The following is a 13,154-nucleotide window of genomic DNA, read 5'->3' as shown; positions in this document are numbered from 1 at the left end:
CCGGTAGTCCAGTTTGAAGTGGATGATAGAGTTGCACGATTCGTAGTCGTGCTTGTTCACCTCTAGCACATTCATCTGGTTCCTATCGTACACAAAACTGGGGAAAATAAAGTTACCGCGCAGCAAGAAACGGTTCAGAAACAAACAAGTTTAAATCAAAATCAATTATAGCAAAGAAAGCAGCTTGCAGTACCAAGTACAATCATCCTACACCAATTTGCTCCATTACAACATTCATAACCTCAGGTCAATAAGGCCATAAAATAAATCTGTGTTCGACTCAATTCAATTCCACTATCCGCTGAGTTATTAAGGTTGAGGCCTAAGGTTCCTCGATTTTGGTTACTGCCGGAAAAAAAGGTTTTGACACTGCTATTCCACCTCGATAACGAAGGAATAGTTTGCCTCTAAGTCTAACATATTAGCCAAAACACGAGAGTTCCCAAAGTTGCTACTCAGACTAATCGAATTGCTATGATTAGTAACCACGAACCAAAAAAGAACTAGACTGGAAGGCAAAAGTAACAGAAGAAACAATAAAAGAGTAAAGAAAACCCTTTTCCAACTAAAATACTAGAAAGTGGACACTTTTCGTGCCTGAGATGGAAACGAAAGAAAGTTCAGTAAGAAGGGAAGCGCATCTACACAAAAAGGAAAAAAAAAAAAATTTCAGATCTGGGTAATCCAGGAGAATAAATGGAGAAAATGGAAATCACCTGAAAAAGCACTTCAATTCAATTATTCTTTTCAGCACAATTGAATGGAGCTCATCTAACATCTATTTTCCACTCTTAGGTTTTCAATAAGCAAAAATTCCTTTTCTCAGCAGCCAAACAGGCTGCTCCTAGACTAATAAAGACTAAAGCTGCAAAGAGTCACAAAACAAAGAAGAAGCACATATCTAACTGCCAGCTTATTTTAGCAACAACTATTTAGATCAACTCTTTAAAGCAACTTGGATTAAAATTATCAGAACAAAGCTACCCAGCTCCTCAAAAAAATATATAGCAAAAGACAGTAAGAAGCTATAATGGAAAAAAACAGTCTTTAACAATCATCAAGAAAAGCAAAACTAAAAAGATGAATGCTTATCATGCAATGAAGCTACAAAGATGAAAAACAGATCAAAGCTAACTCCAAGCAAGGAACTAGAACAAAGCTGCAAAAAGATAAAGAAGAGGAGCATACAGAGCCAATCTCCATTGATAAAGTGCGTCTTGAGCCCAAATTGTGTAGTCACATTATTAGTCCCCCTGGTTAGTTCCACAGTCCACCTGGTTGCAGCCACCTCAGGAACCATCACTACCATGGCCCATACCACACCAGAGCCACCCCACCACCATTTTTGGAGCCACAACCATTCTCCCTTTATCTCTCACTCTTTGAGTTTATGCAAAGCTGAGTGTTTGAGCTTTGGCGGTGGGTTTTTATGGGGTTATCAAGAAAGCTCAGAGAACACACAAAGGTGGTGACTTTTTCTGCTGTTGTAAACTGTAAAGTAGTCTCTAAACAACAAATAGTAACATGGTTAGTTTTTAGTTTGCTCTTTTGATTGTTTAAAATCCTACGGTTAAGATCTCCATATATCTTAATATTTATTACCATATATTTTTATGTTTGTCTTTATTTTACTAGTTGTCTTATTTGTATTGCAATTTTCTTCCGATGTTTTATTGCTACCAGCATATTGATGCATTCACGCGTTTTTATTAATATCATTGTCATTATTCTAACGTTGTTTAGGTGGAAAACTCCGCTCAAGTGTTGACGTGAGTGGGGATATACTCCGGTCAGAGAATCGCATGATAAAAAATATATATTCAGATACATATATGAATAAAAATCACACCAACATAAAATAGAGTTAAAATGATTCCATTTTCTAAGACATTCTTCTTAGTGTTTAATACCCTTACTTAAATACCTTGTGTATCACAATCTTTCATAACCTTCAATTGGTTTTCACTCCTATATTTTATAAATAGTATGTGAAATATTTTTTTCCCTAATAGATAGATATATTATTTCAATTCCTATTTACGACTTCTAATTTATTATCCTATTTGTAATTAATTTTTACCAAATAGTATTTCTAAAGACATACAATTTCACATAAGAACAATAAGAAAACGATCCAATATCCCAATATATCCATGTCTCATCCTCACCCGTCATATTACCCTTACTTCAACTTCGGCCTGAGATAGGTGAGACAGGTGTACAGTTGAATGCGTGAAGGGAAACGTGCAATGTTTCCTTTTTTTTTTTTTTTTTTTGGTAACCAGGGGTGCTCAAACCAGTTTGTACACACTTCAACTAAACCTCGAGACCCTGAAGTTGCGATCAACCCCGTCTTTGTTCCTATTTTTTTTCAACAAAAATACTTCGATCACTTTATATCATATTTATACTCCATACCGAATACCAAATAGATACTAATCATTCACTTATGATATCAAACGTCAAGGTTCCTTCTCATTTTCGACTTGAGTAAAGAAAACTATATTAGTTATTGAGCCGCATATTATGTACGACATATAAATATTCCACCCTTTTCAACTGCTCATTTTCTTATTCTCATATGCAATTCAACTAATAACACGTCACCTCATATTCTAACCTATATCTTAGGTTTAAATAATGTTTGTATTTTGTGCTACAAATTAAGTTGCTTGATTACAAGGCCATTAATTTTAACTTTAGACAAAACTTTTCATACTTAATGTCCCTTAGGCTAGTCGACTTCCTATGCTCTTTTTCTCACAACGTTTTCCTCTACAATCCCTCATTGCAGTTGTATATGTTATTTTGTTTTCATAATCTTTAACCTGTCATTCATTCTTAACTGTGTATCCACTTTAACGTCCCATGCCAGCTCTTCAACTTTTTCATTTATTATGTGCTACTTTAACTGTAACTGGAGAATCCACTGTCAATACATGGGAAAAGAATAAAAAAAAAACTGGTTATCTAGGAAGGTTTTATGCAGAAATTCACTTCACAAATTTCATTTAAATTACTAAATTTTTATAACAATGAAATACAGAACCATCCAAGTCATCAATGCCATAAATTTATCTTATGTGTTTCTGGATTATTCTCAGTTTTTGTCTTTTCAAATGGGTTTTTTATTGGATGGTTGTGTGACAGAGATTGTGCACAAACCTTGTAAGACAGATATTAGGACCAAAATAGGAAATGAGTCAGACTGTATTTGAGTCATCATCCAATCTAATGTGAGGCACATGAATGCACAGCAATAACATCATGGGTGCGTTTGGTTTAGTATTTGAATAGGATTTTGGGGATATTATTGGGTTATTGGATAGGGGAGTATTACGAGGTAAATTTTAAAAATTTTTAAAAAAGCCCTTAGGTTTACTAATTTAATTAAAGACCCTAACATATAAAATGACAAAACACCCCCCACCACCTGCATGCCAGATTCCGGCCACCACCGTCGGAATCTGCCGGAAATTTCGTTACGGCACAGACCGGTTGGATCTGTGCCGTAACACGTCGTTATGGCCTTTTCCGACCAGATCTACGGTATGTTATGGCCGTCGATGGCCGAAAAAGGCCAAACGACGGCCATCTTTGGCCGTCACGATGGCCAAAGATGTGCCGTCTTTTTCGGTCAACGGCGGCCAGATTTGGCCGTCGTTGACCGCACGACGGGCCAATCCGTGGTGGATCTGGTCGAAATGCCACATCGGTGAACTTCCGACCATTTCTGGTCGGAAGTTAGGCCGTTGTACAGATTCCGCTATCACCGACGTGGGTTGAGGGAATCTGACAAGTTGGGTTATGGGGGTGTTTTTGTTAATTTTTAAACTTTTTTAAGGGGGTATTTAGTGAAATTAATAACCTATGGGTTCTAAAAGTAATTAAAAAAATAGGGTAATATTCTGGAATAATGTGCCAAACATATTTAAAATAGGATCCAGAATATGGATAAATACTAAGCCAAACATCAGCTGATTTCTCAGAAAAAATGTAAAAAAACAATAAATACAGATAGGATTTGGTAGTTGGTGTGTTAGGTTTGACTGGTGAAGCAATTGGGTGGGAAAAAAACAGCCCACAGTCAATTAGAATTACCCTTTTTTTTTGTTTGTGTTTATGATTTTGGTTTTCTGTTAACCATCATCATCAAGATTCACACCCAGGTGCATTAATATATTATTTATAATCTAAATAACAAAAGAGTTAATTTCATATCTATGATGATTTGGATGATTCAATTTAAACTTTTCCTCATAACTAAGTAGACGTGTTTTAAATGAAGATATTTACATACAACCCACAAACTTGTATCGAAAAAGGACAATACTTACTTGGTTGGACCTAAGATTTGACATATAACATGTAAAATGGAGGTTTTGCTTTCCAATTTTACTAGGATCTTTATGAGTATCAATAATTTTCACATGGGATTAGTTAGTTTACATCAATGTTTTACATATTTCTTCTGAGCTCATTGTGTAATACTCCTTCAAACTCCTAACAGCAGACAAGCCAAAGCTCAAATCCAGCACACGAAAAATGTAATGCACTTATTTCATAAAATCAACATCTACATGGGAAGAATTATCCCTGTGTAAACAATATATTATTTTTACACTATGAAGTGCATCTCAGGTTCCTGTTTCATGCATCTTCAATTTACAAAATGCAGGAATCAGCAAAACCATTATCCCCAAAAGGGTTTGTATCTTATAATGGAAAACTACTGAAGACTCCATAGCATTTTAGTCCAACCTTCTTAGTAAGTACTCTACTTGGACTTCCTTTGTTAGGGGCATGATCCAATCACCGTAGAGATCTGCAACCAAGCTTGGTGTAATTTTAAACACCAGCTCTACTCCATCATCTACTTCAACATCCCCAGTGACTTCTTGTGCATACGCTCTGGCTTTCATTTCCACTCTCCTTTTGATTGCTTCTTCAACTTGTGGGTATGTCAGCATACTCATCAGTTTATCTCGGTCCTGCAAAATTCACGCAATAGGAAATATAGTGTGCAGAAACCAAGATCCAGGGACAATCAAGAATATTACCAAAAGAGCTGTGTTGGAGAAGCGTAGTTGGAATGAGTTCAAGAAAGTATTATACCTGTGCTCTTATGGCAGCCTCGTAAGTTTCTGGATCTGCTGAAAATTTTGCCTCCGCGACAAATTTACCATAATGAATTCTCTTTGACAACGCCTGCATTACGAAGGAATACAAATGGTCAGCATTCATGAATAAGAGAACTTTCCAAAGAATGATCACTATTTTCAGAACACGAAACTGATATGCAAGTGCATGATGTAGTGATCTCACAAGATATTTATCAACTAAACTATGTTATTACAGTACTTTGCATCAGTGGGTGTATATAATGAGTCTATATATTGGGTGGGATCAAGATTTCAACAGACCTGGTCATGGATTCTCTGAACACAGCAGATCATGGTTTATAAACACGATCATGGATTCTACCGAAAGTGTTAGATACCTGACGCATATAACACTTTCGCACATAGACCTATGGAAAGAAGGAAGCAATGCAATAAACTGGAAGAAAGGCAAGTCTTTTTAGTAATTCATGAAATGTGCAGCACTCAAAATCAGAGATGATTGTGTTGTATAGACACATGGAAACACAAAGGCAAAAAAAACAAAAAAAATTCAGAACATTTGATTTTGAGAAAAACAGTTGCTTTCCTGTCCATGACACCCAAGTGCCTCAAAATCAAACTTGTTGATATTTTACCTTCGAAATGAGCATAAATATCTCAATTAACGTTTATTTCCAGTACACTCATTTAAACTAATAGAAAATCACTTCAAATAGAAATAAATTAGTTAAAATGCTAACCTGCAAGCATATTGTATCACAAACAGCAGTTGATCCACAATTGCCATCATCTCCTTCCTCCGCTAACCTAGGGATGATATCTCTAAAGTACATGCCCCACACTTTATCATTTATATTGATTAAATCTGCTACGGGATGTAGTACCTGTTCATAGTGTAAAAACAGAAGAGGTTAAACCCAGACGGGAGGTTAAAACTCAGCAGAAACTATAATTAGAATCTGAAAATGTAAAACAGAGGGGGAGGTGAAATGGACATAAGAGCACGAAAATGTTTGGGAGAAAACAATAAAACAATATTTCCAATATATCTTATATCTTACCTTGGGGTATTGCAAAGGTGGCAACACTGGGGCAGGCAGTTCATCTGGAAAGAAAGGATGCTCATCAGGGCTCTGGTATCTGCCCAGCTGACAAGTAATTAAATTGTTTAGAACATTAAACATATAAATTTTCACTTCCTCCCCACATACACCTTCCTTTAAATTACTGTATTCAGTAAGTTTTTAAGTCATTGACAAGTTGATGAATACCTCCTCTACAGACACCTTCCTTTCTCACAAACAATCCAAAACAAAACCACACAACTCACAGCAACACCAAGAATTCACACACCAATCCAACCAATTGAACGGTAACAAAATAAGCAGATTCAAGATAACAAATTAGCATAAAAGTGAAGAGAAATATTCATTGCAATACTCTTGAATCAAAACGAAAAGCAACTGAAACAAAACGAAAAGCAAGCTGAACTTCGAGGGTCAGCACCTCCCAAAAACAATTCCCACAAATTCAACGATATCCCCTACCCCTCTCTCACATCCCCTTTTATAGATTCTAACTAACTACTCACACCATTCATGCCTAATGCCACCTGTTAGCCATGCCCTTTACCTTTTGCCCTTCGCTTTTATCGTTTTGTTACCCTGGGTCCATCATTACCCTTCCCGAGGAGTACCACCTTGTCCTCAAGGTGGGAAGATGAAAGTTGTTTACCCAACACCACCCCATTCCTCCACTCTTTCATTATCCTTATCTTTTTTACCCAACTTTTCCTCATCTTCTTCATCGACCAAAATTATTTGAAATTGTTTTTCTCCGCAGCGGTGTCCTGGAGAGAATTTGGCGTCAAATCGAAAACAAACCCCTATCTCCTTTTTCTGTTGAATCTCATATTCTGTCATTTGCTGGAAAGAGTTCGATCGAAAGTTAACAGAAGCTGCTGACGTTGAGTTTGAGAAGGTCTCACCTGGATTTCCTTGATCTAGGGACTGGTTAGAGTTGACCGATCTGGGTGAGTCATCTGTGGGCTGGCTTTTATTGTTTTCTTCAGGCCTGATCTGGGTAATGAAACTACTTGGCCCACTTGCAATGCTGCTCATTTTCCCTTAACAACCCACTCCAATCCAAGCCTATTCTAAAACTTGATTTCTCTCCTCAACCCTTTGGGCCAGAATAGTGACTTGAGTCAAGGAGTTGGGCTAAGCTAAAATATTGGGCTGCTGCAGCTTAATTTTAGCTTTGATTTCTGGTTTCAACCCGTTTGGAAACGCAGCGGTGAGAACATCTTCTCTTTCACAGGCTATCAACACTGCGATTTCTTCAAACTGCCGACGAAACTCTATCACCATCCCACTTTGCCTTGTCGCCATCAATAACTCTAAGGGGTTGCTCTCCTGAGTTCCGCTGAACCTTTGCAAGAGGGAGACCTTGAACGCTGGCCAAGTCATCACTGCTGTTCTCAATTCTGTCCATTGGTACTAGTGAAGAGCTTCACCTTCCATACAGATAGCTGTCGCCAGAACCTTGCCGCCATCAGGGATATGATTAATCGCAAAATAGCGATCTACTCGAAAAATGCAGACATATGGGTCATCGCTGGAAAAGATTGGTAGCTCTAACTTCCGTCCACCCCATTCTCTATGACCTTCTCCGTTGTTGTTACCACCGACCCATGTGGTTCTTCTTCCAACTGACTTCCCATATTGTGTTGGTTCCCTGTTCCTGAATGGCTTGATTCCCAACAAACTTCTCCAGTGAGCTTCCTCCTTTTCATCCTTTCTTCGCATCCAATTTTGCATCTCAATCAACATTTCTCTCATCGCATTTACATTCTCTATTAATCTCGTCACATCATTCTGAACACCAGTCACCTCCCTCTCAAAATTATCCATTCTTGACTCCATCCTTGTAACCATACCCCAAAAGTCGTCGGCTCTTATACCAGTTGATGAATACCTCCTCTGTAGACACCTTTCTCACACACAATCCAGAACACAACCACACAACTCACAACACCACCAAGAATTCACACACCAATCCAACCAATTGAATAGTAACAAAATAAGCAAATTCAAGATAACAACTTAGCATAAAAGTAAAGTATTCATTGCAATACTCCTGAATCAAAACGAAAAGCAACTGAAACAAAATGAAAAGGAAGCTGAACTTTGAGGGTTAGCACCTCCCAAAAACAATTCCCACAAATTCAATGATATCCCCTACCCCTCTCTCACGTCCCTCTTTTATAGATTCTATTTAACTACTCACACCCTTCATGCTTAATGCCACCTGTCAGCCACGCCATTTACCCTTTTGCCCTTTGCTTATATCATTTTGTTACCCTGGGTCCATCACAAGTGAAGAAAAAGAAGGTAAAAAGAAGACAGAGTTGACATACCTTGGCATGAAGCTTTTCAGTTTCTTTGAGAATATACTCCACCAAAGAGCCTTGGAAACCATCCATGTTGAAAAAATTAGGATCATATGTGTCTGCATTATAACAATATTGAGCTCTCTCTAAAAGACTAAATATTATGCTATCCTCTTGTCGAATTAAAAAACGTCTTATGCCATCCAGGGTCAAGTTCTCACTCTCATCAACCCTTTTCTTTCTTCGTGATGACCTATACAAAAGAAAGCCAGATTATGTACCATGTTTACTGCAATTCACAAGCTACAATGCTCAAAATCTTCCACTGCAAACCTTATAGATGTTCATGAGGAGAATAAATGTAAGCATCGTGAAAATTGACCAATTGACATGCAATTCCATTCTATGAATTTGAATTTCTTGCAAGGGAAAATTGAAGTACACAATTATGTGAATTCTTATGTATGTAACCATTACCATACCATGATTCTTTATAATATGAAAACACATGCTTTGTCAGGTATTCCCTTTTCTCCAAAGCAATGTACTCTACATATTACGCACAAGTGTTCTGCTCACAAAATCCAATGAATAACCTAACACAGAAATTGATGCTTTAATGATGCAAGTATTCAAAGACATGAACATTCACACGTGTTCTCACAGCCAGGCATATGGGTAGTGCAAAGACAAGGCAATGTGAAAACACATGCTTTGTTAGGCATTCGCTTTCTTAGGCAATGTACTCTACATATTTGGCTCAATGGCGGAACAGGCTTATTAACACTCCACGCACATGGGTGGTGCCAAGACAAAGCAAAAGACAGAAAAACACTACTGAAAACACATAAAGAATCAAACAAGCCCCTGGCCATAACCATACACACACACACACACACACACACACACCCCCCCCCCCCCCCCCCCCCACCCCCCCCCCCCCCCCCCCCCCCCCCCCCCCCCCCCCCCCCCCCCAAAAAAAAAAAAAAGAGGAAATAAATCATGACATGGTATTAAAACAGATCTATTCATCTCTCCTACACTAAATCAACAAATGAAACAAACAAAATTAAAGATTATGCATCCGATTGTTGCATTGAACCATCCATTGCGTTTAAAAATATACTAAAGATCACAAATTTGAAAGACTTACACGATAAATCAATCCAAATTAACAAAACCAACTCTAGAAAAGCAAGACAAATTGAAGCCAAACTGAATTGAAGATTATGCACCCAATAATTACATTAAACCATCCATTGCATGGAAGAATTTACTAAAGATCATAACTTTGAAAGACCTACAAAATAAATTAATCCAAATTAACAAAACCAACACCACAAAAGCAAGACATATTGAAGCCAAATTGAAGGAGTAATCCAATATAAACAAAAGGGTATCTTTAATCATACCCAATTAAAGTGGAGAAAGCCTTGAGAGGAGGAACCCGTTTCTCCTGCAAACTGGAACAAGAAGCCGTTAAAGCAGGATTTTTTCTGGTTTTGAAAGAAAAAAGGCAAGTGGGTTGGGAGCGCTTGGGGGCATTAAGAGGGGGAATGACCGAAGAGGAGGAGGAAGCTCGTAGAAGCTTGGCCTCCATTGTTGGAATGGAAAAAGATCAAAGCAAAACAAGAAAGAAAGCAAAGATAAGAAAGAAAGAAGAAATGAAGAGTTGAAAGAAGTTGATTGCCGTTAAGAAATAGAGAAAAGAGAAAGAGGGTTAGGTGGCGCAGAAGTGTTGGAGGGGCCACGGAGAGGGGGGACGAGGGGTTAGGTAGGTTAGTGGAGACGTGATGGTAGGTGGTAGAAAAATCAACAGACAAATATGCACTCATCTCTCTTGTCTTCTCTGCAATCTCCACTACCTTCTTCTTTGGTTTTCAATTCATTGCCTTTTTTCTTTATTCTTTATTCTTTCTTTTTAAATGACAAAAAATGACCTAAATGTGGCGACTTAGGAAAATTAAATGTTTTTAGAGAATTTTTTATTTTAATTTCTAATAATTTACGGACATGATAAAATTTGGTTCCAATTTTAAGAAAATTAAGACTAACTAATTTCTTATATATAATTAGAGTACTTTTAACAACACTAAATAATTTCTTGCGGATAATTAAAGTGTTATATTTATAAGAACAACTCTTTCATACCTTATACAAACACTATTGTTCAATGAAGACACGCATGTATAATACGCGACGGTATAACACACTTTCGTTGGATGATTGTATGTACATCAGATGCATGAAATAATTATTCTATTTATAAATGGACGGTATAAAAAGATTTATACACTTATATACATAAATTCTTCCCCCATAATCATTTTAATTCTTAATTTTCAAGTAGAGGTAAAAAAAGATGAAGTTGTAATAACCATATTAGTTGCCTATAACAGAAGGAGTAGCCCATAGGGCAAAGAGAAATGGAAATATTATTCTTGAATTTTTTTTTTTTTTTTTTTTTTGTTAACTGAGATGTCTAAACTATCTTATACATATCTCGACTAATCTTCAGGAAAAGTTATCTCACAGCAACCCATCGATGCATCCTCCTAGGTAAATCATGGATAAAAGTATTACTTTTGAGTCCAACGAGAAATCGAATTTAGAATTATAAGTTGAAGTCATGTATAGCCCTCTTGGTTCATCATTACCATTGGGCTACTCATACTAATTTTCTTACTTACTCTCTAACAAATCCTAATTTTCTCACTAAAATTCCACTAAAAACTATTAAAAATTTTAGAATCTTCAAAATTTACCTAAGTATGTATAGTGGGAATCTTAGTTTTGACAATGGGAATGAAATTTTTGTATATGCTTAAAATAATAACAATAACAACCATGGTGTTATATTAGAGCATCTCTAAATGACTCTTTATATGATTAAAACTCTTTATTATAAAGAGTTTGTCTATAAAAACAAGAGTCCAATAGACTCTTTATTCTTTAAATATAAACTAAATAGTGAGATTTAACTCCCTACATCTAGAGAGTCAAATCGTACTCTTTATCCCAATTTCATTTAATAAATTACAAGTTTCTATACATTTTATTATTAATTCTATCTCCTATTAAATCTCTCTCCTATTTATTAAGTCTAATTTAAAGAGAGTACTGGATTTTAATACATTTTTTTGTTTTATATATATTTAGAGCATTTTCAATGGTGCTCTTTATTTTAAAGAGCATCTTTATTGATTTTTAAATATAAAGAACAAATTTTTTATTCAGATCCAATAGACTCTTCAAATTTTAGGAGAGTGAATATGTTTTTTTTTAAAAGAAACTTAATAGGAGAGAGAAATCATAAATAAAATGCATAAAAACTTGTAATTTATTATTTAAAATTAGGATAGAGAGTGAAATTTGACTCTCTAAATATGGAGAGTCAAACTCACTATTTAATTTATATTTAAAGAATAAAGAGTCTGTTAGACTCTTATTTCTATGGATAAACTTTTTATAATAAAGAGTTTGGGTCATATGAAGAATCATTTGAAGATGTTCTTATAAATTAATAAAAATACTCTTTATTTATGTGAAATGTGCTCTTTAAAATGAAGAGACTATTGGAGATGCTCTTATATGCTTATAAAAATGCGAGTTCGAGGTGTGATTTCACATTAAAGCTAATACAATATGAAGGAGATTCAAAGGTGGTGTTCTAATATTTTTCAAAACCTACCTTAATTAATAACTTACTCTTTTCCTATTGGGCTTCTTTGTCATCTTACCAACTACCCACCTTCCCTTTTCTTTCTTATTCTTTATATCTTCAATTGACTTTGGAAACAAGTCTAAAACCAACCAAAATCACAAGAAAGTTAACAAATTAACTAATAAGATGAAATCATTTTGTATTAAATATGGCTAATATTAATGGTCAAGCTATAAAATCTCATTACATATGGTATATATATTCATTTCAATATATATATATATATATATATTATGATCGGAGAGTGTTCAAGTCAGCTTACATATATTTTAATTAATCTTTCGAGGCTCTAAAACTATCGTCCGGGTAAAAAACTCTAGTAATTACCTCTATTACCACTTGAGAAGGAATTCATACTCAGTACCTCTTGAATAATACATTCAAGAGTCTCTATCAAATTATTCGGTCACTCGAAGGTAACATGTTGTTTATTTATTTTGTGATGCTATTTTATTGGATTGATAGACTCTTTTGATCGTTTTAGCAAATTTAAAGTAAAATTAAAGAAATAGGAAAAAAAAAATTGGGTCAAAAAAGAACCATATGTGATATTAAAAAAAAAAAAATGGCTACCTAGAAATATTCCTGCATATCAAAGTCTAACCACAAGGTCATTAAAATACTCCTTCCTAACACAATTCCAACTAATAAGAAAGGGACGGGAACTGAACACAAACGATGATATGGCAGTCAAATACGGACTTTTGACTATGCATTTGACACGCTCAACTCACTAACCATATAACAAAATCTCTTGAAAACTTTTGATATCTCATTCAATTATTAAGGGTGCACTTGTTTTTTTATTCTGATACTTTATAGAATAATATCTTAAAAAAAAAAAATTGAGTGATTATTATGATGTAGGATTTGAAAATTAAAAAAAATAACTTCTTATGTTTATTTATTTACTAAA

General features: G+C 35.5%; 1 protein-coding gene across 1 annotated transcript; it reads right to left on the bottom strand.

Annotated features, from left to right (window-relative positions):
• Positions 1-4,534: 4,534 nt before the first annotated feature.
• On the bottom strand, positions 4,535-10,191 carry LOC116145361 (chorismate mutase 1, chloroplastic). Its single transcript, XM_031430817.1, has 6 exons — positions 9,927-10,191; positions 8,542-8,767; positions 6,185-6,271; positions 5,864-6,007; positions 5,116-5,208; positions 4,535-4,991 (listed from the first exon to the last, which is right to left on the bottom strand). The coding sequence occupies exons 1-6, from the start codon at positions 10,112-10,114 to the stop codon at positions 4,752-4,754; spliced, it is 978 nt and encodes a 325-aa protein (XP_031286677.1). The 5' UTR covers positions 10,115-10,191; the 3' UTR covers positions 4,535-4,751.
• Positions 10,192-13,154: the final 2,963 nt, after the last annotated feature.

Source organism: Pistacia vera, unplaced genomic scaffold (assembly GCF_008641045.1).
Source record: "Pistacia vera cultivar Batoury unplaced genomic scaffold, PisVer_v2 Contig461, whole genome shotgun sequence".
Lineage (NCBI taxonomy): Eukaryota > Viridiplantae > Streptophyta > Magnoliopsida > Sapindales > Anacardiaceae > Pistacia > Pistacia vera.
The sequence above is the reverse complement of the archived record's forward strand: the minus strand, read 5'-3'. Positions and strand labels throughout refer to the sequence as shown.